The sequence below is a fragment of the Heterocephalus glaber genome, unplaced genomic scaffold (genome assembly GCF_053883595.1).
Source record: "Heterocephalus glaber isolate CG9 unplaced genomic scaffold, H.glaber_assembly_v1.0 deba00001444, whole genome shotgun sequence".
In the NCBI taxonomy this organism is placed as follows: Eukaryota; Metazoa; Chordata; class Mammalia; order Rodentia; family Bathyergidae; genus Heterocephalus; species Heterocephalus glaber.
The window spans coordinates 17,216,882-17,242,333 of record NW_028258297.1 but is presented as its reverse complement, the minus strand read 5'-3'; the positions used below and the strand labels follow the sequence as shown (position 1 = coordinate 17,242,333).

The 25,452-nt window shown below is 35.3% G+C and overlaps 1 protein-coding gene across 6 annotated transcripts in view; it reads right to left on the bottom strand.

Moving 5' to 3' along the window:
• The window catches only part of LOC101698204 (solute carrier organic anion transporter family member 1B3-like), a 143,084-nt gene that overhangs the window by 99,825 nt on the left and 17,807 nt on the right, over nucleotides 1-25,452 (bottom strand). For all 6 annotated transcript variants that reach the window (XM_087214036.1, XM_087214040.1, XM_087214035.1 and 3 more), the window contains exons 3-7: nucleotides 12,154-12,295; nucleotides 9,660-9,792; nucleotides 7,619-7,731; nucleotides 6,362-6,508; nucleotides 6,064-6,162 (exon numbers count right to left, since the gene is read on the bottom strand). In XM_087214036.1, the coding sequence (XP_087070162.1) occupies nucleotides 6,064-6,162; nucleotides 6,362-6,508; nucleotides 7,619-7,731; nucleotides 9,660-9,792; nucleotides 12,154-12,295 (634 nt within the window). The remainder of the gene's footprint in view (nucleotides 1-6,063; nucleotides 6,163-6,361; nucleotides 6,509-7,618; nucleotides 7,732-9,659; nucleotides 9,793-12,153; nucleotides 12,296-25,452) is intronic.

Here is a 25,452-nt window from a genome sequence, read left to right as displayed (position 1 = left end):
TTGACAAAATCCAACATGCATTTATGATAAAAACCCTACAAAAAATTGGAATAGATGGTCTCTACCTCAAACTGATACAAGCCATCTATGAAAAACCAACAGCCAATATCATACTAAATGGTCAAAAACTGAAATCCTTCACACTCAAATCAGGAACAAGACAAGGATGTCCACTATCACCACTCTTGTTCAATATAGTTCTGGAAACATTAGCCACAACAATTAGACAAGAGAAAGAAATAAAAGGAATAAAGGTAGGAAATGAAGAAGTCAAATTGTCATTATTGGCAGATGACATGATACTCTATATAGAAGACCCCAAGAACTCCACCAAAAGTCTTCTAGACTTAATAACCAAATTCAGTCAAGTAGCTGGTTACAAGGTCAACACACAAAAATCAATAGCTTTCCTCTACACCAATGACAGATGCACTGAGAGAGAAATAGGGCAAATAATTCCTTTCACAATAGCATCCGAAAACCTGAAATACCTAGGAATCATCCTAACAAAAAAAATCAAAGAACTCTTCTCTGAAAACTATGGAACTCTGAAAAGAGAGATTGAAGATGATATCAGAAAATGGACAGACATCCCCTGCTCCAGGGTAGGAAGGATTAATATAGTGAAAATGGCCATACTTCCAAAACTGCTATATAGATTTAATGCAATTCCAATTGAGATCCCAACAGCATACTTCATAGACCTTGAGAAAACAATCCAAAAATTTATTTGGAGCAAGAAGAGACCCAGAATAGCAAAAGCAATTCTAGGTAACAGAGACATGGCAGGGGGTATCACAATCCCCAACCTGCAACTATACTACAAAACTACTGTGATAAAAACAGCATGGTACTGGCAAAGAAACAGGCTGAGGACCAGTGGAACAGATTAGAAGATGCAGAAACAATGCCAGACACACTCAGCCATCTCATCTTCGACAAAGGAGCCAAACACCCTCACTGGAGGAAAGATAGCCTCTTTAATAAATGCTGCTGGAAAAATTGGGCTTCAACTTGCCAAAGATTAAAACTAGACCTTTATTACTCACTGTACACTAAACTAAAATCAAAATGGATTAAAGATCTAAATATTAAAATAGAAACTCTGAACCAGTTGGAACAGAGGTTAGGTAGAACCCTTGAAGACATCAGTGTAGGAAAAGATTTTATGAACAAAACCTCAGTTGCCCATGAACTAGCACAAACAATCAACAAATGGGATCTCTTCTTCCTAAAAAGCTTCTGCACAGCAAGAGAAACCACCAGCAGTGTGAAGAGACAACTCACAATGTGGGAAAAAATCTTCACCTGCTCTTCCTCAGACAAAGGTCTACTATCTCAAATCTATAAAGAACTTAAAAAGATCAGACCTCCCAAATTTAAAGACCCAATCCCAAAATGGGCATCTGAAATGAACAGACATTTCTCAGACAAAGAAGTAGAAATAGCAAATAAATACATGAAAAAATGTTCAACATCACTTGTCATTGGAGAGATGCAAATGAAAACAACGCTGAGATTCCACTTCACTCCAGAAAGAATGGCTGCTATCATGAAATCAACCAATAACAAATGCTGGTGGGGCTGTGGGGAAAGAGGGACCCTGCTCCACTGCTGGTGGGAGTGCAGACTGGTGCAACCACTGTGGAAATCAGTATGGAGATACCTCAAAGAACTAGGACTGGAAGTCCCATTTGACCCTGCTATTCCACTGCTGGGGATCTTCCCCAAAGAATTAAAAGAATCATACCACAGTGATATATGTGCACACATGTTCATAGCAGCACAGTTTGTAATAGCTAAAACTTGGAAACAGCCCAAATGCCCATCAACTGGAGACTGGATAAAGAAAATGTGGTTTTTTTATAAAATGGAGCACTACTCAGCCATATAAAATGAGAAAATTAGAGACATTTATAGCTAAGTGGATGCACATTGAGGCAATACTCTTAAGTGAAATAAAGAGGACACACGTGTGCAAATACTGAATAGTTTCTCTGGTGTGAGAAACTGAAAGTGTAAATAAGGACTAAATGTATAATAGGTAATGTGAAATAGGAAGAAAAGGGGCAAAGGGTAAGGAAGTGGGAGGGCTAGGGGAAAGGATAGAAGGGAAAGGGATTAATATGAGAAAGTGGAAAAATAGGAACAAAATCTTTGTAAATAGGGAGGAATGGAGGGGTTGAAGGGAGGGCTGGGCAAGGGTGAAAAATAAGAACCAAGAGAGACTATGTAAAGGTGCAAATTTCCAATGATGAATGTCATTATATTGTATACCTAAAATGTACCGATTATTACAATGAATAATCGATAATGTAAAATAGGAAGAAAAGGTCCAAAGGGGTAGGGGTAGTGGGAGGGGCAGGGAAAAGGAAAGAAGGGAAAGGAAAAATGCTGAGAAATGGAAAAAATGGAAATAAAGTCTTTGTAAATAGGGAAGGGTGGAGGGCATGAGGGCTAGGAATGGGGAAAAAATGAGAACCAAGATGCATTATGTAAAAGTACAATTCCCAATGAGAAATGTAATTGTGTTGTATACCTACAGTGTACCAATAAAAGAATTTAATACAACAAAAAAAAACATAAAAAAAAGAAAAATGTATGAACATACATAGAAATTTATTTAACAAAACAAACTATTAGAAGTCAGATCTGGCAGTATGTAGAAAGTGGTTTTGTTATAGGGATGGCAGTGTTGGTTCAGCATTGGAAGATCCACCCCCAAAAGTCATCATTTTAACAGAGGAAAGGAGAAAGCCATATGATCCTGTCACTAGTTGGAGAAAGAGTTTTGGACTAAATTCTACAGCTGTTCATGGTAAAAGCTATCAGGAGACTAGAAGTAGAACAGAACTTTCTCAACAGATCAAAGACATGTACTCCATACTTCCAACAAAAACTCCTTCTATGAATGCAGATGATACAATGCTTTCTCCCTAAAGTGGGGAACAAGGGCATATATGCCTCCTCTTCATCTGTCCATTATACTTTGAAACATAGGTCTAAACCAAAATAGTCTGGCAATAAAATGACACAACTAGGATAGGATTGGCATGGCAGAAGAAAAATCTTTATATGTAGATGAAATGATCATCTACAGAGAAAATACTAAGAAATCTCTAGGAGCCCCTAGAACTTGTACTTGAATTTAGCAGGATTAGAAAACACAAGGTATATATAAAAATTCAGGTCTGTGTATACTTGCTATAAATGAAGAACTGGATATTGAAATTTTAAAGTTATGTAGGAGTACAAAGGACCCAGAAAAGCCAAAAACAAAAACAAAAACAGTGTTGGAAGACGTTTAGCACCAATTTTAAGACTTCTTCTAAAACTACAGTAATCAAGGCAGTGTTGGTGTAAGGAAAGACATATAGATCATTGGAATAAAACAGAGAATCTAGGAATAGAACCACACATATATGGTCCACTGAGTTTTGAAAGATTATTTAACATTAGTATTTTATAGAATATAAACTCGATTTAAGAACCGAGGAAGAGATAGTGTCTTCAGCAAATGGCACTAGATCACCTGGTATCTGTATATAAAAAATTAACCTCAACTCTTTTTTTCCATACATGAAAATAACTTGAAGGGATCTATGAACCTAAATAAGAAAGCCTAAAAGTATAAAACTTTAAGAAGAAATTATAAGGGAAAATATTTATGAATTCAGGGTAGGCAAGAACTACCTAGGATACAAAAACCATGATGTATAAAAGAAAAAAAATTGATGAGATTCCATCAAAATTTAGAACTTTAAATGACATCATTAAAATGAAAAGTAGTCCTTAAACAGACCATATTTACAATGCATATAACCTATGACCAGAATATATAAAGAATTCTTAGAGCTCATTAATAAACAACCCAATTAAAATGTAGACATAAGAAGATGATAAATAACCAGTATAGTACAAGGAATGGTGTGCAATTCTAGAATCAGAAAAATACTAATCAGTACAATAATGAGATTGAATTATACACCATTAGGGAGATGAAGTCAACAGTTTTAAAAGCCTTGTCATGACTTTTTCTTTTTGTTGGATTCTCCCCCTATGCGTTTAATTTGTCACGCCCAATGGATTCATTCTTGTGGGTTTCCTGGGGTTGTGATCCTCACTGTCTTCTCCTAGGGTATTGTCTAAAATATTTTGGAGTGCCGGTTTGGTATTCATGAAGTTCCTGAGGTGCTCTTTATCATGAAATTATCTTATTTCTCCATCAATTTTGAAAGATAGTTTTGCAGGGTACATCAGTCTGGGTTGGAGGCTGCTTTCCTTTAGGGCTTGAAATACATCACTCCAAGCTCTTCTTGCCTTGAGGGTTTGCACTGAGAAGTCTGCTGTGATTCTGATGGGCTTTCCTTTGTATGTGATTTGTTTCTTTTCTCTCACTGCTTGGAGAACTTTGTTCTTCTGTTGTGTTTCTGGAATCCTAACTATTATATGCCTATGTGTAGTTTTTTTTTTTTTTTTTTTTTTTTTTTTGATCAAGGCTAGCTGGAGTCCTATATGCCTCACTTATCTGTATGTCAAGTTCTTTTCCCCTGCTTGGGAAGTTTTCTGCCATCACTTCTGTGAAGAGTTTTTTTATGTCATCTGCACTCTCTCCTGTTTCTTCATTGACTCCAATCAGTCTTAGGTTATTCTTCTTTGCATCATCTAGCAGCTTCTGGATTGATTTCTCATGTTCCCTTACAATTTTAAAGCAATTTTTCTTTTCCTCCTCACTAATTCCAATCTTATCTTCTATATGTGAAATTCCATCCTCACATTGGTTCGTTCTGCTGCGCAGACTTTCGATGGAGTTTTTAATCTCTCAGAAATCTGTTTGTATCTGTTTTATGGATTCCATTTGTTTCCTATGTTGGGATTCCATCATGTTCCTCAGATCCTCTATTTTTTTTATCTGTGTCCTCTCTAGATTTATTAATCATGTCTTGCACCATGAGCAAAATCTTTGCTGTTATCTGAGTAATTATTTCTGATTTCATTTTTCCCAGATCCTCTTTTGTTGCCAGTTCAGAGTCCAGGTGGTTGAGTATCAGAGTGTTCCATCTCGTTTCCCTTTGGGGTTGCTGTAGGTGATCTGGAAGTCTGTTTTTGAGGCTTGTTTATGTGTCTTCTCATTTCCACGGGGTGGGGGGTGCTTCTGGCGCCCACGCGGCTCGCCTTCTGTGCCCTAGGAGCTTGGGATGGCAGCAGGGGAGCTTCCTTCCGGGTACTGGGACCGGCTGAGCTTCACTGCCCTAGGAGCCTGGGATGGAGGTGGGGATCTTCCTTCCGGGTGCTGGAACCCACTGAGCTTCTCTGCCCCACAGGCAATGTGTTTTTGAAACTAAATCTTGGAAGAGGCAGGAAGAGAGAGCCTAAGGACCATTTGGATATATTAACATCAGCTGAAGATGGGTGTCTTTTCCACTGGGTTGGGAAAAAAAGATGAAAAGGGTTGCGGTGCAGGTAGATTTATTGGAAGGAGGGGTTGAATTAGAGAGTTTCCACACAAAGGCCCCTATTCTTGGAATTATGAAGGAAAGTGCTCTGAGCCAGAAGAGGTCATGATATCACTTATGTGAACATTCCTTCACTGATTTGCTCCACAACACGTATTGAATATTTCCATATGCAAAGACCAAACACCAAAGTGCACAATGCAGCCCTCAGCCTGATCCAGCTATCAGTCAGCCCTTCAATTTCACATCAGCTTTAGCAAAGCAAACTCTTAAGTTCTGCACTTCAATGTTCTGCCATCAACCGAATTTTGAAAATTACTTGACGGAGTGGTCAGTTCTAAGGGAAAAACATTTTAAATTTTTTGTTTTGGATCAAGTAACCTAAACAAGATTATTAAAAAGTTCTCCATTTTATACTTAGTTGTAGCAGTATGGTGCAGTAGGAGCTGAATTTCATCCTTATTATGATTATGAATGCATTTTCCAACTTGTAAATTTGAAAAATAGTAAGCAAAGGAATATTGAAAGAGTGAATTCAATTACATGGTAGAATGGTGTTAGGTACTTGACAGAGTCTATCATGCTAACTTGTTCTGATTGTACTTACTCAGATCTACATAGCCAATGTCCACATACATTTTAGCAAACAGAGAGCCCATTGTAAAGGCTAGGATTGGGCCAATCATTGAAACTGCATTCAAAATACCTGAAATATTATAAAACAAATATATCAAATTTCAATAATTCATGATTCTTATCCAACATGTTTTTAGAAGTAGTATTATACATTTGTCCAAATCATTTTTTCCAGGCAAAAAGAATAGCAATAGTGATAATAATAGCATTGTTACTTTAAAGGTAGACCAGGGAAAGTAATTATTCAATTTAACATTTCTGTGCATTACCTAAATAAACAGGGGAATGTCCTTCTTTAGCAAAGTCATCAAGGTAAGAAACTCCCAGTGGTGCTATAGGGGTTTCCCCTATTCCACGAAGCATGTTACCCATTAGAACATAGATCCACATGTATGACTCAGATTGTTTCTCACAACCTATGTAGACAAGAGAGTGCTTTATTTTAAACAGTAATTTCAGTATTCCTATCAACTACTTTAGACCACTAATTCCTTCTGACTTTTTTTTCTAATTTTAAGTGATTCATAGTCACTTAGTAGAGTTTGATAATACAGAAAAGCACAAAGAACAAAAGAAAACAAGTAAAATTATCTGAGATTCTACTGCACAGAAAAACTAATGTTTTCTGATGTTTGTTACATATCTTCTACTACACATAAAATTATACATAATATTCATTATATATGTTACAGACTTAAATATCCAGTTCCTGTTAAAATCTTCTTTTACAATTAACACTGAATTCTGACAAGCTCACCATGTTTTTTCCCCACAGGTTGTCTTTTATACAAGAATTTTAATGAGTGCCCAGTCCCATACTAGATAACAATTTTCGTCAATCATACATTTTTAAATAGCAAAATATTTCTAATTTTAAATTCTGTTAAAAAATGATAACTTGGTAATAACTATAAATAAGTCTTTGCATACAATCTTTTTTTACAATCTTAATTATTACCAGGAGATTAATCAGTAATAATAGAATAATTAGATAAGGAGAAATATTTTTGTTCTATTTTTATTTTTGTTCAATTAAAGAAGTTAAATTTGTAACCTCCAGAAAGTTACAAATTTAGCTCCTCCCAACAATACTAAAAATGTAAAATATTTTTCCTTCCTTTAATCTTTTTCCTTTGTTTCCCTTAATCCTAATATGTAGAAAACTCTCTAGTATTGTTAACTATAGTTTATGATTTCTATTATAATAAATAAAAAATATTTAACGGTATAGTAGTATACATTTTTCTCAAAAGGCAAGTTTCTATACACATTTAGACAAATTCCTGCTCCTTAATTTCAAATGCATGTTTTTCGCCCATTTCCTACTTAAATCCCATTTTTTTATTTACTTCTGAAAGCTCTTTATATACAGTATGTATTAACAGTATGATGTTGTCTGTATGTAAAGGTCAACTGTTTCCCTATTTTCGTTCATCAATTTTTGCTAATAAATACCACAATCATTTTATGAATGTAATTAAAGTTTTAAATTTTAGAATACTTGTACAATTACTATCAATTTGTACCTTTTCCCACTATTTCAGCTGGTGTTTCATTGAATGATGAAGTTTGACCAATTAAACAAGTAGATAATGAATTCTCTGATGTATTATCATGGGCTTCTGAAGAATACCTGTAACTGTGAAAACATCACTAGATTTAAATTTTTCCTTATTTTTCTATAACAAATTTTTATTGTCCAAAAAAACCCGAGAAATTTTTTTCCTTTCCTTGTACTTTCTCCTTCTGCAAATTACTAGGCTCCTTTAAACCATCTATCCAGCCTGTGCTTCAGGAGAGACAGTGGATGCACATGGAATGGGAGTATCTACTAAGAAAGCTCCCCAGGTAGGGTGAATTTTTGCCTTGTTCTCATTCTAGAACTGGTTATATTCTGGTCAAGATATGAAATAGCTTATCCGTTCTTGTTCCTCTGAATTATTTGCCAAGGTGACCACAATCTAAACTTTATAATAATTTATGATAACATTTTAAAAAACTTTACAGCAGTGTTCTTCAATCTATAAGGTATGTCAGTTTATTTACATTTACATCAACAACCTGATTTGCTTTCATAGATGGAAACACACACATACTCTAATTAATATTCCACTCTTCAAAACTTAGAAAAAAATCTAACAGACTTCACCTTGATGAGGGAGAATTTAATAGGATTAGCAAAAATGGAGTTAGACTAGGGACAAAAAGTGTTTTGACAGTCAAAAATGCTGAAGTTCCCTGTATCTCAAACAGCATCTGAACTGCCAGGCATTATGCACCACTTCAAAAAACTTGAAATAAACACATGATCTTTGTAGTTAGGGGATTTCACATTATCTAAGATAAATATACATGATAAAAGATGTAAGTTTAATGCTCAAGGCCCTAAATTGTCACAAAATTTAAAAAGATCAGTTTTTCTTGAAGGTAGAGAGCAGGGTAGACTTAAATTTCATGTGAGAATGATGTGTGAGATGTATCTTAGTGATAGACAGAAGTTTCAAAGGTATATCGTGAAGGAAAATTATTCAAGGCTGCAAAAACAGTACATACAAAAGCATGGCATGATAGTGCAACTGAAGCCTTCAAATCTGGTCTCCAATTATGCAGAGCAGTGAAGATGAAAGTAGGTCTAGAAATTAGAAGTAGTAGTATCACAGAGAAAAACTATAAAAGTCAAAGGTAGAAATATTAAAAATAATATGGTGAGCAAAAGGTGTGATTGTTGATATGGTGGTAAGCACCTGTCTGTGGCAGAAATGGCTATTTCTAAATATCCAGTATTGTCTCCTTCAACAGGAACTGAAGTTGATTTTTAGGTGCGACCATAGAGACCAAGATGTCTTTTCTCTGTGTGTAAAATGGAACAAACATGTGGGTATTGTGAATTTGGTGCAAGTATTATGCTTCCGAAATATCTCCTAGGCCTCATCCTGTGTGCACTCCTTGCTGCTGCTTCTCATTCTTTTTTTCCTAGCTCCTGTTGCCTGAACCAATAGTGACACAAGGGCCATGAGGCCGAGACCACGTGTGGCTGATGAAAAGCACGATGATGAAAAGCAGCAGCATGCCAACCTGGGACTGCTTTTCACATCAACTTTGAGGTGAAAAATTAGCTTCACTCTTACATGAGGAGTTGCTACTTTAAGTTCATTCTCATGAGCCTCTGATTATTATCCCAGCTCCACTGGGACCTTAGGAAGAACAGCCTCAGTGGAAAGGCTGTGGGAAAATGCACACTGCAGGGGGTTGGGTGGTGAAGTCTTACTGAGTATAATTTAACTCTTACACGCAAAGACATGAGCTACATTTGTCATACCAAAAAAGCCATAAAGTTTTTATTTCTTATCAAACTATATACTTTATTTAATGCTATGGACATCTCAATCTATGAAAACCAGGATGAATAAAACAGTCAGTTGTTACACCCAAAATACACCCATTCCTATAAATATTTTGAGTACCCTTCTTTAATACAGAATCGCCAATTAAGAAAATAACAATGAAATTCTTCTACTAATTCACATGATAATGACCATTAACAGTACAGAGCTATTCAACACTTACTATCCCATGAAGAAATGTGGTAAAGCAGTCAAAATACCTCCAGCTCCCATAATGGCACAACCTATTCCAATGAGTTTCGGCCTATGTAGTTTGGATCCAAAGTAACTTACAAACAGAATCACAAACAGGTTTCCTAGAAAGAGACAAAAATTATATTGGTATGATCCATTCCAGCAAATACTGACTGAGCCTAATTTTGTGGCCAATAATACTGAAGACCCAAGTGTATGCAAGTAGACCACAAATGTGGTACCTTTCCTGAAAGACTAGATAATTTAATTGAGGTGAAACTCAACCTACAATAAACCAGTCATTGAAAAGGTGTATAGTGCTACCAATAACTAAAACATATTTTTAATAAATAGTATAAACATCATGTATGTTATTGGATTTTTTAAAAATCAGAGTAGGTTTTAGACACTAAAGAAATCACTTGAAACATTTGGCAATATTAGTGGAACAGAATTTTAGTGAAGAATTGGAATTGACTAGATTATTTTAAAAAGGGAAAAAGGGAGGAGAAAAGTCTTCTTGACCTGAGGGAAATGTATCCATTAATACACTTACTCATGGATATCCAGCATTCTTTAAACACTTATTATGTACCTGCCATGGTGTCCAGAGCCAGAAATATAAGAAAAATAAATAAACTGTGGTACTGGTCCTTAAGAAATTTTATGTACTAGTGGTAAAAATTTCCAGTTGGACAGAGATACTATTAGACAAAAAATAAAGAGAAATTAGAAAATCTAGGGAATTCAGGAATATTTCCAGGAGGCCACTTAACAATTACTGGTAAATTATTTAGATTAAAAAGAAGAGAAAAGAAATAGAATATTCTAAGTGGAGAGAGTCACCAACAATTCTGTTCCATCAGGAGCTGAATGTATAACAATGAAAAGATAGAAATGATAGAAGTAATTACCGAACACCTAATAGAAAAAAATTTAACAGAAAAATACCAAAATGATCCAGTAGATAATTAAATAAGTATCAAATTTTTTAAAAAGAGAAACTGAAAAATCTAGTTATTATCTTTAGAGGTATAATAGCATGTTGCATCCATAAAATCAGAACTAGAAAACTAAAAATAAAGCAATAATCAATATAAGTTTAAAAATTATAGAAAATCCTATAAGTTAGAAGTTCATATGAGAAAATGGTAGACAGCATCTGAGGTGATTGCTGGAACATTTAAAAGGTAGAAATTTAGAAAGAAACAATTTTTAATAATGCAGAAAATTTAGCATTCATTTTACAGCTATTTCTGAAGGAAATAAATATGAAAATAGAGAAGCCAAAAAAGAAACAGAAAATAAATGTCCTCAGCTAAACCAAGATGTAAGCCTTCAATGAATCATTTTTCCATATCCAGCAGCAGTAAAATAAAAATAGACAGTCTTAGACATATGGGGGTAAAGTTCCTGAGATTCAAGCATATAAAGGAAATGCATATCAGTGTAGGAGAATCATATGAATAATGATTTTTCTCACATTCAACACTGAATGTTATAAAACAGTACATGAAAATTTTAAATGATCTAATAAAAATATTTTGAATTTTTAATTCCATGCCCAAATTATTGCTTCAACATGTGATGAAAATAAACATATTTCCAACAAGCAGGGAGTTGGAAATTATGCCATGCATTCAATGTTTTCTAGAAAAAAATTACTACTTGAAAATATACTCCAGAAAAACTAAAGATGAGACTCAAAGTCACAATATTTAAAAATCAGAACTATGCAAAGAAACCATAATGCTGTACAAATAATTGGTATTAAACAGTAGTAAAGTTTGACAGAAATATTAAGAATGAATGCCTTGATAAAGACACAGAATAAAATAAATTTTAATGCTAAAACTCTAATTTTAATATTCTAAATGCTTTTGTTAAACCTGCTTGTGGAAGAGTGAAGGATATAAAGTCATAAGATTGATGAATATAGGAGAAGATGCTAAAATTAAAATGAAGAGAACAAAGCAATATTTTCATTATTGGAAAAAAAAAAAAAGAGTCTTAACTTCAAACATTTAAGAATAGTAGGAATTGAAATTAGTTTGTTCCAAAGCTCTTTCTTCCTGCTCAAATGATAAGAATCATAGCACTCCCTCAACCTTTGTTTTCACTTGGGCATTTTGAAAGAGGCAAGGCAAAACCTCACAAGCTGTTAATATGCAATGCATTGGCATGAGATCAAATGTTAAGATGTTTTGCAAAATCTTAACTGCTTACACTTGGTACTGGGTAATTTTTGTTGTCAGGTGTACTTCTGTGCCTTGTAGGGTGCTTCGCAGAACCCATGGCTTCTATTCCTAGGTGCCAGTTGCACACACAGCCCCAGAAGTTATTACAACCAAAAATGTCTGCAGATATTGGCAAATTGGCCTTGAGGGGCATATTTGCCCCAGTTGAGAACCAGAAGTATAGAGCATGTATGAACGGTATTTTTCCTCTGCAACTCTGATTATTAAAATAGAAATAAAAGTTACCAATTTCAAAGCCTCCATCAATTATACCAGCAACAGAAGAGGATATGTCAAATCTCCTTTCTATTTGCGTGATGGAAGTCTTCATAATCATTCCACCCAGTGTTTTGCAAATGTAGCTGCATGACAGAGCTACAAAGAACATCTAAGAAAAAGTGGAAGGAAAGGGGAAAATTGTTAATCAGAAGACCAGATTATGGATATGTGCACATTTTAGAAATTTTCTTTTTTACTTCAAAACATTGTTTTTAATTATAAAAGCATACCTATCTTTCCCTTTTAATGTTACCATTACCGTACAGATAAAACATCACTTTCTTTTTTCTTCTTTTTTATTTTATAAAATAATAAAACAAAATTTTATAAAATAATAAATCAAAATTTCATAAAAAATAATGAGAATAACAATAGTTAACACACTGTTCATTGTTCTCTTCAAGGTACCAAACATCAACAAGAAGGATTCTATCTTACAAAGAAGAAAAAAGTGGATATTAGCACAAAACTTGCTTTTCAATGAACAGAAATTAATATAAATGAAACAAATCAGCATATATATTAAAGTATTTTTGAAACAATGGAATAGGTAATTTGGAGAATCATTGACCCTCTCCCCACTTTCTACTTATCTATCTTCTATTTTGCTCTTAAATATACATACTTTGAGTCTCTCATATAAGAGAAACCATGAGATGTTTCATCTTGTGTGTCTGACTTAATTCACTTACATTATGCTCTCAAATTGGATTCATTTACCTAGAAATTCCTCAAGTTTCTCTTTCTTTATGGCAAGTAGTATTCCATCATGTATAAATACCACATTTTCCTTACCCATTCATCTGTTGAAGAACATATACGCTGTTTCCAAAATTTAGCTATTATACATTGTGCTGCCATAAATGTGAGTATGCATGTATCCCTGTAATAATATCCCTGTAATTTTACCTCTTTCTGGAAGATTCGTAGAAGGGGGAATAGCTGAATGGAGTTTCTACACACTGATTTCTGGTTACACTATCAGATTAGTAAGTATATCAATGCAGTTAGGACTGTTGTTTTTAATTAATGTCATTAACTGATTTATAATAACCAAAGCAATGTTCTCAGTTGGCCATGATGGTCACCTATTTATTTCCAGATGGACACCAGAGCCCAAATGAAGGTGATAGCAGGACATTCTCAAAGGCAGCATTTCCAGGAAGCCAGCTGAAAAATGGGGCTTTGAAGTGGCCAGGGGACATTTTACAAACAATACACATGACTGACAGTCAACCTATGAGGCAATGGTTATAGGTGTCTTAATTTTCACTTTAACAAAATTTATTGCTTGATCCTTTCTCTTTTAGCCCACACATCCACATCCATAAGCAAATTCCTTTTGCTGTATTATTAAAACCTGACCATATTATAGAAAGCATGTTTGTGTGTCCCCAGTGCTATATGTTGAAATCTTAACACTGAGAGTGACAGTGCCTGGAGCTACAGCCTTTGGGAAGTTGTTAGATGATGATAGCAGAACCTTTATGGCGGAGTTAGTTCTGCCATAGTAGGAGAAATGCCATGTGAGGACACAGCATGAAGATAGGCACCTGCACTTAGGGAAGAAGGTTCTCACCAGAACTCAACAATGATGTTGCCTTAGCCTCAGAGACCAAGGCTTCAGAAATGTGAGAAATACACTTGTGTTGTTAGGTCACCCGCTCTATGGTGCTCTATTGTCTGAACTATGATGAATACCTTCTCACTACCTCCTGTGCTAACAGTAGTCTCCACCGTCGTCATGTCTACCCTCGCTTATTATAACAGCTCCTGATACACCTTTCAACTTGTGCTCCTGTCCACCTAAGTTGTTCCTTATTTGGTAGCTAGAGAAATATTTTTAAAAAGAAAATTTTGTCATGTTGCTCCTCCATACCATTTAATCTAATTCATAGTATCTAGTCTTTCCAGTGATTTTAAACAGTGCCTAAATGACCCATCCTGTCTCCTACATCGCTTCCTTAACAGGGAAATTTCTTCTTTATAGTCAACTACTGCTCCCTGAATCTTTTTCATCCTTGATGTTCTTGCTCAAAGTTTTACTTTCACAGTAAGGTATTCCTATCCAATCTATTAAAAATTCTACCACTTTTCATTCACACTATTCTTCATTTTTCTATGTGTCCATTGTGGCTTGCTTGCACTAGAATGTAAATGTTATCAGGGCAGGGGTTGTGTTCCATTTTGTTCATTGTTAAAGCCAGGGATTTAGCTCAGTGGTGCCACACCTGCCTGGCAACCACAGGGTCTTGAGTTCAATTCCTGGTACCCCCCCCAAAAAAAATCAACACTTTGTTTACTGTTTTATCTCCAATGCTTAGAAAAATTCCTGGTGCAAAGAACTGGAACCTATTGTGCATCTTATATTTGGCCATACTTGAGAGTTAGGGATAAAAGTCCAACAAAACTCTTCCAGACCTGGCAAAATGTGTTTCTTGGTGCATAAGGAACTGTCAACTTCTATATGCTCTCAATGAAGAAAAAACTTGAAAAGAGCTGCTAAGTCAAACAACTTATTAGAGATAACTAAAATTTTTATATGAAATGTAGGAAGTCACCTAAAAATGAAACACAAACAGTGAAGTGTCAAAAGTAGTTTTCTTGAGTTAATGGTGTGAAGAACAAGACTCATAGGAGAAAGATATTAACTGACACAAGGGACTTGGAAAAGTAATTATGAAGATTTTCTTTAAGGAGAATCATTTCTGACATCTTGTAGAAATATATAATCTTTATAACATGCAACAGTTAATGAAAATTGTTTAGGACCTGATCATTTCAAAAATAATTTTATTAGTCCCAGAAATTTAAAAAAAAAAAAAAAATGGTGGGTCTGCTGGGGATCTTCCCCAAAGAATTAAAAGAACCATACCACAGTGATATATGTGCACACATGTTCATAGCAGCACAGTTTGTAATAGCTAAAACCTGGAAACAGCCCAAATGCCCATCAACTGGAGACTAGATAAAGAAAATGTGGTTTTATTATAAAATGGAGTACTACTCAGCCATCAAAAATGAGAAATTAGAGACATTTATAGCTAAGTGGATGCACATTAAGGCAATACTCTTAAGTGAAATAAATAGGACACACATGAATAAATCCCAAATAGTTTCTCTGGTGTGAGAAACTGAAAGTGTAAATAAGGACTAAATGTATAATAGGTAATGTGAAATAGGAAGAAAAGGGGCAAAGGGGAAGGAAGTGGGAGGGCTAGAGGAAAGGATAGAAGGGAATGGGATTAATATGAGAAAATGGAAAAATAGGAACAAAATCTTTGTAAATAGGGAGGACTGGAGGGGTTGAAGGGAGGGCTAGGCAAGGGTGAAAAATAAGAACCAAGAGAGACTATGTAAAGGTGCAAATTTCCAATGATGAATGTCATTGTATACCTAAAATGTACCAATGATTAGAATGAATAATCAATATGTAAAATAGGAAGAAAAGGTCCAAAGGGGTAGGGGTAGTGGGAGGGGCAGGGGAAAGGAAAGAAGGGAAAGGAAAAATGCTGAGAAATGGAAAAAATGGAAATAAAGTCTTTGTAAATAGGGAAGGGTGGAGGGCGTGAAGGGAGGGCTAGGAATGGGGAAAAAATAAGAACCAAGATGCATTATGTAAAGGTACAATTGCCAATGAGAAATGTAATTGTGTTGTATACCTACAATGTACCAATAAAAGAATTTAATTTAAAAATACATGGTGGGAGAGAGAATGACATCAACAAGATGGCAGAATAGGAAGCCCTGGGTCTCGTTGCTACACAAGACAGAGTTAACAAATGGACTAAATTCCTCTGTGAGATCAGGAACAAATTATACAAAGGCTTCATGCACCCCAGGCTGGTACAAATACAAACACATAGAAACCTGCAAGGAAAATTCATGATTCTATCCACTCTCTCACCAGAACACCTCTCCATTCTGCACAGTCAGGTTGGGAGGAATCATCCAAATCCTCTACATTTAATGTTTTCACTTTTAAGGGAGCTGCTTATGACCTGGTTTATCTCTCGCTTGTATTCTTATACTGACAGAAATAGGTATCAATTTGGGGTAAGGGTGGAGTCTCTCAGAATGACATGTGCATCATTTTGCAGTACCAAAAATGGACACTAGGTGGAGCTCCAGCAACACAATTGGCTACGTCGCTGAAGAGCCAGAACACTGCAGACAGGTATCAAGGGAGGGAGCTGCCTAGAAAACAGCAAGCCTTTTCAAACAGGAGATTCTACCCAAGCGCCCAAAGGGCAGAAAGGAATGGATACAAAAACAACTTTAGAGGAATCTAGAGTCTCTTGTGAGAATAAATGAAGAAAGTTCTCCACGCAGAAAAACAAATTTCCAAATCTGGAAGAGTTGGCTGATGCTTCAAATGCTGAAATCCCAACAAAAATAAAATATATAGGGCCGGGGATTTAGCTCAGTGGTTTTGCCGCCTGCTACGCAAGCGCAAGGACCCCAGTTCAATCCCCGGTACCAAAAACAAACAAACAAACAAAAATATATATATATATATATATATATATATATATATATATATATATATATATACCAGAGCATACAGAGAAACAGGAAATCTGGACATACTTAGAGAAATAAATGAAATCTCCAAGCACTAGACCAAAAAAAAAAAAAAAACCCAAAATGTAGGAATTTCCAGAAAAAGAATTAAAATATTTTGCCAAATATGCTTAATAAATCAAAAGAAAGCATAGATAACTAAATGAAATTAGAGACATCCTACATAAACAAAATGAAAATATCCACAAAGATACAGGAACTATGAGTGACCAAACAGAAATTCCTAACAGAAAAACAACAACTGAATTGAGATATTTACTAAAAGAGACTCAACATCTCACTTAATCAGGCAGAAGAATCAGTACACTCAGAGAAAAGACTTTCAAAATTACTGGGCAGAGGAGCAGAAAAGAAAAGATACAAAGAATAATGAAGAGCCTCCAGGAATCGTGGACCACAATCAAGTAGAACGTTATACACATTGCATACACATTACATGAATACCAGAGAAGAGGAAAGAGGAAAGAGCCCAAGTGAGCAAATAATGACCCCAAATTTCCTAAACCCTAGGAAGGAAATAGACATAAAAATTCAAGAAGCTCAGAAGTACTCTCGCCATGATAAACCTAAAGAGAACTGGCCCGTGACACAATTTAATCAAATCAAAATTCAGAGCAAAGAGACAAAGAATCTTGAAAGTAGAAAAGCTACTCAAAAGTAAAATGAAGCAATTATGAGATTAGGAACAGATTTCCCAACAGAAACCATGGAGGCTAGAAGGGAGTGAGACGATAAACTCAAAGTGCTGAAAGAAAATAACTGCCAATCCAGAGCACTATATTCAACAAAACTGACATTCAAAAATGATGGAGACATCAAGAGTTTCCTCATATCAGCATTATCTGTTCAGCTCACCTCAAGACCCAGCCTATAAGAAATGAGGAAGGGAGAAGACAGTTGGAGCAAAAGGATGATAAACAGCAAAACAAAACAGTCTGGAAATATACAAATCCCCTGGCAAAGATAAATATGTAGACAAATATAGAATCTTTCATTATTGTAATATATCCAAGTCACTTATAAATCTGGAATAGAGTTTTTTAAAAAGCATAGAGAGTAAATTCCAGAGACATGGCCAGAGTTGCTTTTACCCTCTTCCCCCAGAGGTAGCCGCCTCACATAGGGTCCTACAAGACCCTCTGGGGGCTGCTTTGCTGCCCTCAAGAATAAAAGCCTCTATGATCCAGAGTTGCCATGCACCAAATTTTAATGGCTTTTAAATGCCTGGATCCCTGTAGCATTAGAAATGCTTTCCTATTTAAAATAAAAGTTAAATTTTAAAATAGAGCTTTGTATACTACGTAAGCAGTTTTGTATTAGTTTTGTAAAAGCTTTCATGTAAGAGTTAATATTTTTTGGCTTTGTAGATAGACTTAAACTTTTGTGCAACAGAGTGGTATTAAAGGACACATCCATTGGACTATGAAAAAAAGCATAAAGAGTAATTATACATGTCCATTAATGGATATGGAAAAATAAGTAATTTGTGTCATCAGTAACAAAGTGGGAGGCAACATATGTTAAGTAGTAGAGTTGTAGCACATAATTGAATTTGTTATCAATTTAAGAGACTGTTATAACTAGGATATTGTATGTAATTGCAATAATAATAAAGAAAACAATGTACATAAACAGAAACATGAATGAATTAAAACCATGTACCAACAAAAATTAAGAAAATCCAAAAAGTATAGGAAGAAAAATAAGTGAGACAAAATGCTACAACAGAGAAAAATAATTATTAAAATGTCAGTAGTAAGTCCTTTCCTATGGCTATTTACCTTAAATATACTAATATTCAGCCATGTTGGTATAGAAGGACCATACCTGAATATGACAAAAGCTATTTCTGAGAAAAGAATAGCCAGCATCATATTAAATGGGGAAAAACTCAAAACATTTTCCCTAAAATCAGGAAGACAAGGATGCCCACTATCTCCTCTTCTATTCAATATAGTACTTGAAACATTAGGCAGAGAAATTAGGCAAGAGAAAGAAATAAAAGTGATACATATAGAAAAGGAAGAACTCAAATTATTATTATTCACAAATGGCATGATACTCTAGATAGGAGACCCAAAGAACTCCACCAAAAAAGTCTTAGAATTAATAACAAACCAGCAAAGTTGCAGGATGCAAGATCAACACACAAAAATCATTAGCACTTGTGTATACCAACAAGTAATGAGATGAAAAATATATGAAAGCAATACCATTGACAACAGCTTCAATAAAAATGAAACATCTAGGAATTAATCTCACCAAGGAAGTGAAAGTCCTCTACAAAGAAAACTACAGTACCCTGTAGAAGGAGATTAAAGAGGACATCAGAAAATGGAAAGGTATTCTCTGATGCTGGATAGGCAAAACCAATATTGTCAAAATGGCCATACTTCCAAAACTGTTATACAAATAAATTGCCGTCTCAATCAAAACAACAACAGCATACTTTACAGATATAGAAAAAACACTCCTAAAATACATATGGAATCAAAAGAGACCTAGGATAGTAAAAGTAATTCTGGCCAATAAGAGCAAAGCAGGCAGCATAGCAATACCTGACTTCAAGATACACCACAAAGCAATAATGATAAAAACAGCATGGTACTGGAACAAAAACAGACGCATTGATCAATGGAACAGAACAGAGCATACAGAAACATCAGCAGACACATTCAACTAACAGATTTTGACAAAGGGGTCAAAGCATGTGTTGGAGGAAAGGTAGCCTATTCAACCAGTGGTGATGGGAAAACAGGTTATCTGTTTGCAGAAGAATGAAACTAGACCCTTATCTCTGACCATATACTGAATAAATAAAATAGAGTACAATAGACAATGAAAGAGGCAGACAGGGACGTGGGGCATTTCCAAACTCTGCCTATGTGCTAGTATTTCCCTGATTTGAAAAATGAGATAAAGACACAAAAAGAAAACTACAAAACAAATATTCCTGATGAATATTGGTGCATAAGTATTTGATAACATCTTACCAGACACAATTTAACAGAACACTATAAGAATATTACCCCATGACTATATAGGACTTAAATCTATGATGCACACTTTACCGTTGCAAAGGGACAGGATAGAATCAAACCGCCAGGAAGAATGTAGACAGGGGTCCCCGGGTTAGGATCAAAGATAGCCAGAAAACCAATTAGATGATGACAAGTTCCAGGTGCCCACATAGGGGCACTATTCACTTTTTCTAAACAAGGATCAGGGACAAAGACTTGGGGTCATTCGCCTTTTTGATGCCCCCTACTCTTCAGAGTAGCTATACGTCTTCTCTTTTCTAAATTTATTTTAAACTCTGCCTCTTTAATTCCTTACTGGTGCTGAGTTTCTGCTCTTGGTAGCTGCCTATTCCAGAGGGGGAGCGGTGCATACCTCACACCCTCACACAACACTGTTAGAAATGATTAAAAGGACAAAGGAAGAGAGAGGGAAAATAAACATAGAGAGGCACCAGATAGCACAAATAGCACAAGAATTTACCACAAAGGAAGGAATGTTCTCTAATGGAAAGAGAAAGAGCTGATAGGCAAACACAGAGAAAGTCAGGAGCACAGAAACAAGGCTAACCAACACACACACACACACACAGCCCACCAGTAGAATACAAAGGAGACAAGAGAAGGCTGCCTAACTTAAAACTTAGTATATAAAAATATACACACCTAAGAGGTTTTACCTGCCTTATCAAGACCATTCTCAGTCTACTTTTTTAAGCTGCCATATCTTAAATTACTGAAAATTTATTAATTGCTGACTATATAATAACTTTGCTTGTATGTAACTGAAAATGGTTTAAGAGCCACCATTTAGAGTATGACAATGGAGCTGAACAGTTTTTAATGCTCAAGCAGCTCGGTTCTTGTGTATGACTTGTAACCTTAATTTACTGTGTAAAGATGGTTACATTATTTCCTTAGCTTTGTTTGTTGGAGACAAATAGAGAATGCTTGTTAAGTATGTCAAAACATAATCTTATCTTGTGAATTTTTGTTAATGTATTACACAAGCTATATTTTCCATTTGCCCAGAAAGACAGCTTGTATAAAGCTTTTGGAAGTTTTCTGCTCTGTAACACCTTTAGAGCTGACAGTCTGTTAGGTTTGTTTTCTCCTCATGTAAAGTATCAGTTGGTGGTTTTGTGAACTGGTCAGAAATTCACAGGTCTTAAATGTTTTGGGAACATTTATACTGGACACTGCTTTTTGTCTAGCAAATAAAAGATGTTAATATATTCCTGTTACTGGCATGTGCACGACTATGTTATTAGAAGCCACTTTATTATTTTCCTGCTTTAAATAGAAATGTCTATTTATTGGTACAAGATCCCAATGATGAATGTAACTGTATTTTATACCTAAAATGTACCAATAAAGTTAATGGGGGGGAAGAAAAAGAAATGTTTATTTATGAATTCTGCTTATAGTTTTTTCACAAATAAAATAGTAAAATTTAAAAAATATATATATAAATATACACACACCTATCTGTGTACATATGTATTGTCACTCTAGTGCACTAGACACACACATCCCCTTCTGAATCACTAATTCTAAACTGCCCTTTCTCTAAGGCTCCTCTCACAGGGACAAAAGGTCAGGAGGAACCAAACAAAGCTCACTGAAAGGAATGTGCATGTAGGCAAACATGCCCAGTTTAGGGCATTGTGACCTGGGAACCATCCAAACACAACTCAAGGAACCAATCGGATTGTGACAAGTTCCAGGTATCCAGCTGGAAGGAAAGATCCCTACCCTAATCTAAGAAACCAGGGCCAAGGGCTCAGGGATATCCATCTTTTTGCACATTGCCTGCCTTCTCTCTGGGGCAGCTTGTATTTGTCTTCTGCTTTTTCCCTCTACAAATAAATCATCTCCCTTTCTTAAACTGCATCCCTCTAATTCATTATTGGTGCTGAGTTTTTAATTCTGGCTATCTGCTGACCTTGCTGTGACAAAAAAGAAAGGAAAGGGAATTGAAGGGAAGGGAAGGGAAGGGAGGGGAGGGGAGGGGAGGGGAGGGGAAGGGAAGGGAAAAGAAAAGAAAAGGAACCAAAAGGAGCAGAGGGTGAAGGGATACAACTACCACCATCCTAGACTGGCCAGGGGCCACTGTGAGTCTCTTCCATTCCCTTATGATTTCAAATATGCTAAAAATGTATAATCATGTGTAAATAATGCTCAACAACCATGGCTTCACCCCATAACTCCCACCATACTCTTCTGCCCTGGTCCTGACAGACAACTACCACACCCTGCATTTCTCAAGCCTATCTCTAGCAGTAGCCACAATTCCTTTTCACCGAATGTTTCCCTCCATGGCCCCATTTTGAACTTTTCTCCCCACAATACCCCCTTTATGGTCACAATCCTAAAAAAGACCTCATAGTCTGTACAGGAGTTGCTGCTCTGGCCCTCAGTCTAGCAGTCCCTCTCAGGCTTGTTCTGAAGAAACCAGTCCTGACTGTTGATCTTGTGTCTTTGTACATCCTTTTTCTTAACAGAGGGGAGAAGACAAAGCACCTAAATTGGGAAATCACTTAAATGACTCCTACTCACATAGGACATGATCTTACATGTAAAAATTCAACAAAAACAAACTCAGAACTAATTTTAAAATAAGCAAAGCTGCAGGATACAAATCAACACTCAAAAATTAGTTGTTTCTATACACTAAGGATGAACAATCCAAAAAGTAATTAGAAAACAATCTCAGCATAGCATCAAAATTCACACATTACTCAGGAAATAAATACTGCTTAGGCTAAACTTAACAAGGAAGTGAAAGATTACATCACTGAAGATTATAAAACATCGATGAAAGAAATTGAAGCAGACACAAAATTAATGAATAAATATCCCATGCTTATCAACTGGAAGATGTTATAATATTAAAATAACCATACTACTCAAATCCACTTCCAAACACAGTACCATCCCTATCAAAATCCCAATGACATTTTTCTCATAAATAAAAAACAAAAACAGCAACACAAAACTCATATGGAATTAAAAAGCATAGAATAGACAGTCTGAATAGGCAAGATAATCTTGAAGAAGAAATTCATATGCAAGAGCTGCCTTTTCATTGTCACATTTTATCAAAATTCATCAATTTATACTTAAAATGTCAGGTTCTTTTATGTAAACTATCAAGGTCTCCTAGGTTATAAAACCTTATCATGGGGGCTGGTATAGAAAACAATAAAAATGATCTTCACCATGAATATTTGTTGATTTTTCAGTGACATTCAAACATTTTTAAGAATAAGCTTGGGGTTAATATATATAACATAAAATTTGTCATTTTAACTATTTTAAAGATACAATTCATTGACATTATTTGCATTCATAATCAGAACTACTTGTTTTTAAGACTTTATCCTTACCTCCTAATAATCTATCTATCTTTCCCCATTTTCCATTCCCCTAGTCCCTGCTAACCTCTAATCTACTTTATATGTCACAGAATTGGCCTATTATAGGTGCTTTATTGAAGTTGAATAATAAAATATTTGTTCATTTAGTCTGATTTATTTCACAGCATGGTTGAAAGCTTCGGTCATATAGCATGTAACAGAACTCCATCCCTTTTGGGGGTGCATAGTATTCCATCACATGTGTATACCACATGTTAATGAACCATTCATCTTTTATTGAATATTTGAGTTGTTTCCATCTATTGTGAATAATGATGCAATGACCATTAGGCACAAGTATCTGTTTAAGTCCTTGTCTACAATTTTTTTGAGTATATGCTTAGGTGTGGAAATGCTGGCCAGATGATAATTCTCCATTTAACTTTTTGAAAAACTGCATGAGTGACAATGTCATTTGACATTTCCACCAGCAATGTATGAGGCTTCCATTTTCCCCACAACTTTATCAACATTTAGTTCCCATTTCAAAAATGTTATACCAGTACTCTAAGTGGCGAAATGTTATCTCACTGTGGTTTTGATTTGTACTTCCCTAACATCTGAGGATATTGATTACATATTCATGTGTTTATTGGCCTCTGCATGTCTCCTTTAGAGAAACACTCATTCAAGACATTTGTCCATTTTTCGCTTAGGTTGTCTTGTTGAGTTGTAGGGATTATCAATATACCTTGGATGTTAATCCTGTATGTAATACATGACTGGCAAATATTTTATCCCATTCTGTAGGACATCTTTTCACTTTCTTGTTTTGGGGATTTTGTTGTTAGTTATTTGTTTTGCAGTACTAAGAATAAAACGCAGAGCCATCCTACCAAGCTAACTCCTCAGTCCTATTTTTTATATGATAAAACAGGGTCTCACTAAGTGGCTAAATTGCCTGGGCTGGGCTCAAACTTGCAATCTTTCTGCCCCAGTCTCCCAGATTGCTGGGATTACAAATGTGTGCTGCCATGCCTGGCTTTCTGGTTCTTTTACTTAAGAACAAAAACTTGCACTACGTTTTCACAAAATTCAATATAAAAATATATCTATACTTTCTTTTGTTACTCACGCTTTTGGCGTCATATCTAAAACTAAATTTCCAAGGTCGGGAAGATTTACCATATATTTTCTCATAAAAGACTTACAGTTTTTAAAATTCAGGTCTATGACCTATATTGAGAAATTCTATATGGTGTGATCTATCTTCATTTTTAAATACAAAAGTCAATTATTCCCTACTCTGTTTGTTGAAGAGACTATTCCTTCCCCAGGAAATAGACTTGGTCTCCTTGTAGAATCAACTGGCCAAAGATATATTGGCTTATTTCTGGACTCTACAGGTATATCCCATTACTGTGGATGTTTATCCTAATCCCAGAACCATATACTTTGATTACTGTAGCTGGCAAGTCAGCTTCAAATTGAGAAATATGTCTTTCAACTTTTTTCTTTTCCAATATTCTTTTGGCTATTTGGGGATTTTTCTAATTCCATAAAAATAGAAGATTGTTTTTTCAGTTTCTGTCCCCTAAGTAAAGTCTGTTGAAATTTGTATAGATTGTGGTGAACTTGTGGAAAATTTTGTATAGTACTGACTTTTAACCAGGATTTTTGATCCATGAACACTGCTCATCATTTCATTTATTTAGATGTTTTTTCAGCAAATGTTTTGTAGTTTTAGGTGTACATATTTTGTCTCCTTATTTAAATCTATTCCTAGATATTTCTTCTTTTAGAGATGTCATTGTAAATGATCTTGCTTTTATTGTTTTGAATGTTGATTGCACCCAGACACACCCAGAAATGTGCTTTATTTATCCCCTAGGGTGGCATTTCTTAATCCAACTAAGCTGACTTTTCACATCAACCATCAAAATCCACCCCTTGTCAAATCAAACACATCTCCTCCTTAAAGCATAATTAGTCATCAAAGAAACACAATTAAAACAATATTTTCACCAAACATATTACAACTATCCTGTGTATGCAGACAACATAATAATCCCAAAGTCTAAACAATCCATCATTTCTCAAGTCAAAGTCCCTTCTGATATTCAAAGCAAGTTCTTAGCTATAAACCCCATAAAAATCAATAATAAGATATGTCATCTCAAAGTACAATTGCACAGGGAAAATATTTCCATTACAAAATGGAAGAATATGGAGTAGGAATGAATCAAACCAAAGCAAGATGGAAATCCAGCAGGGCATGCATTAAGTCCTGTAGTTCCATGTCCAAC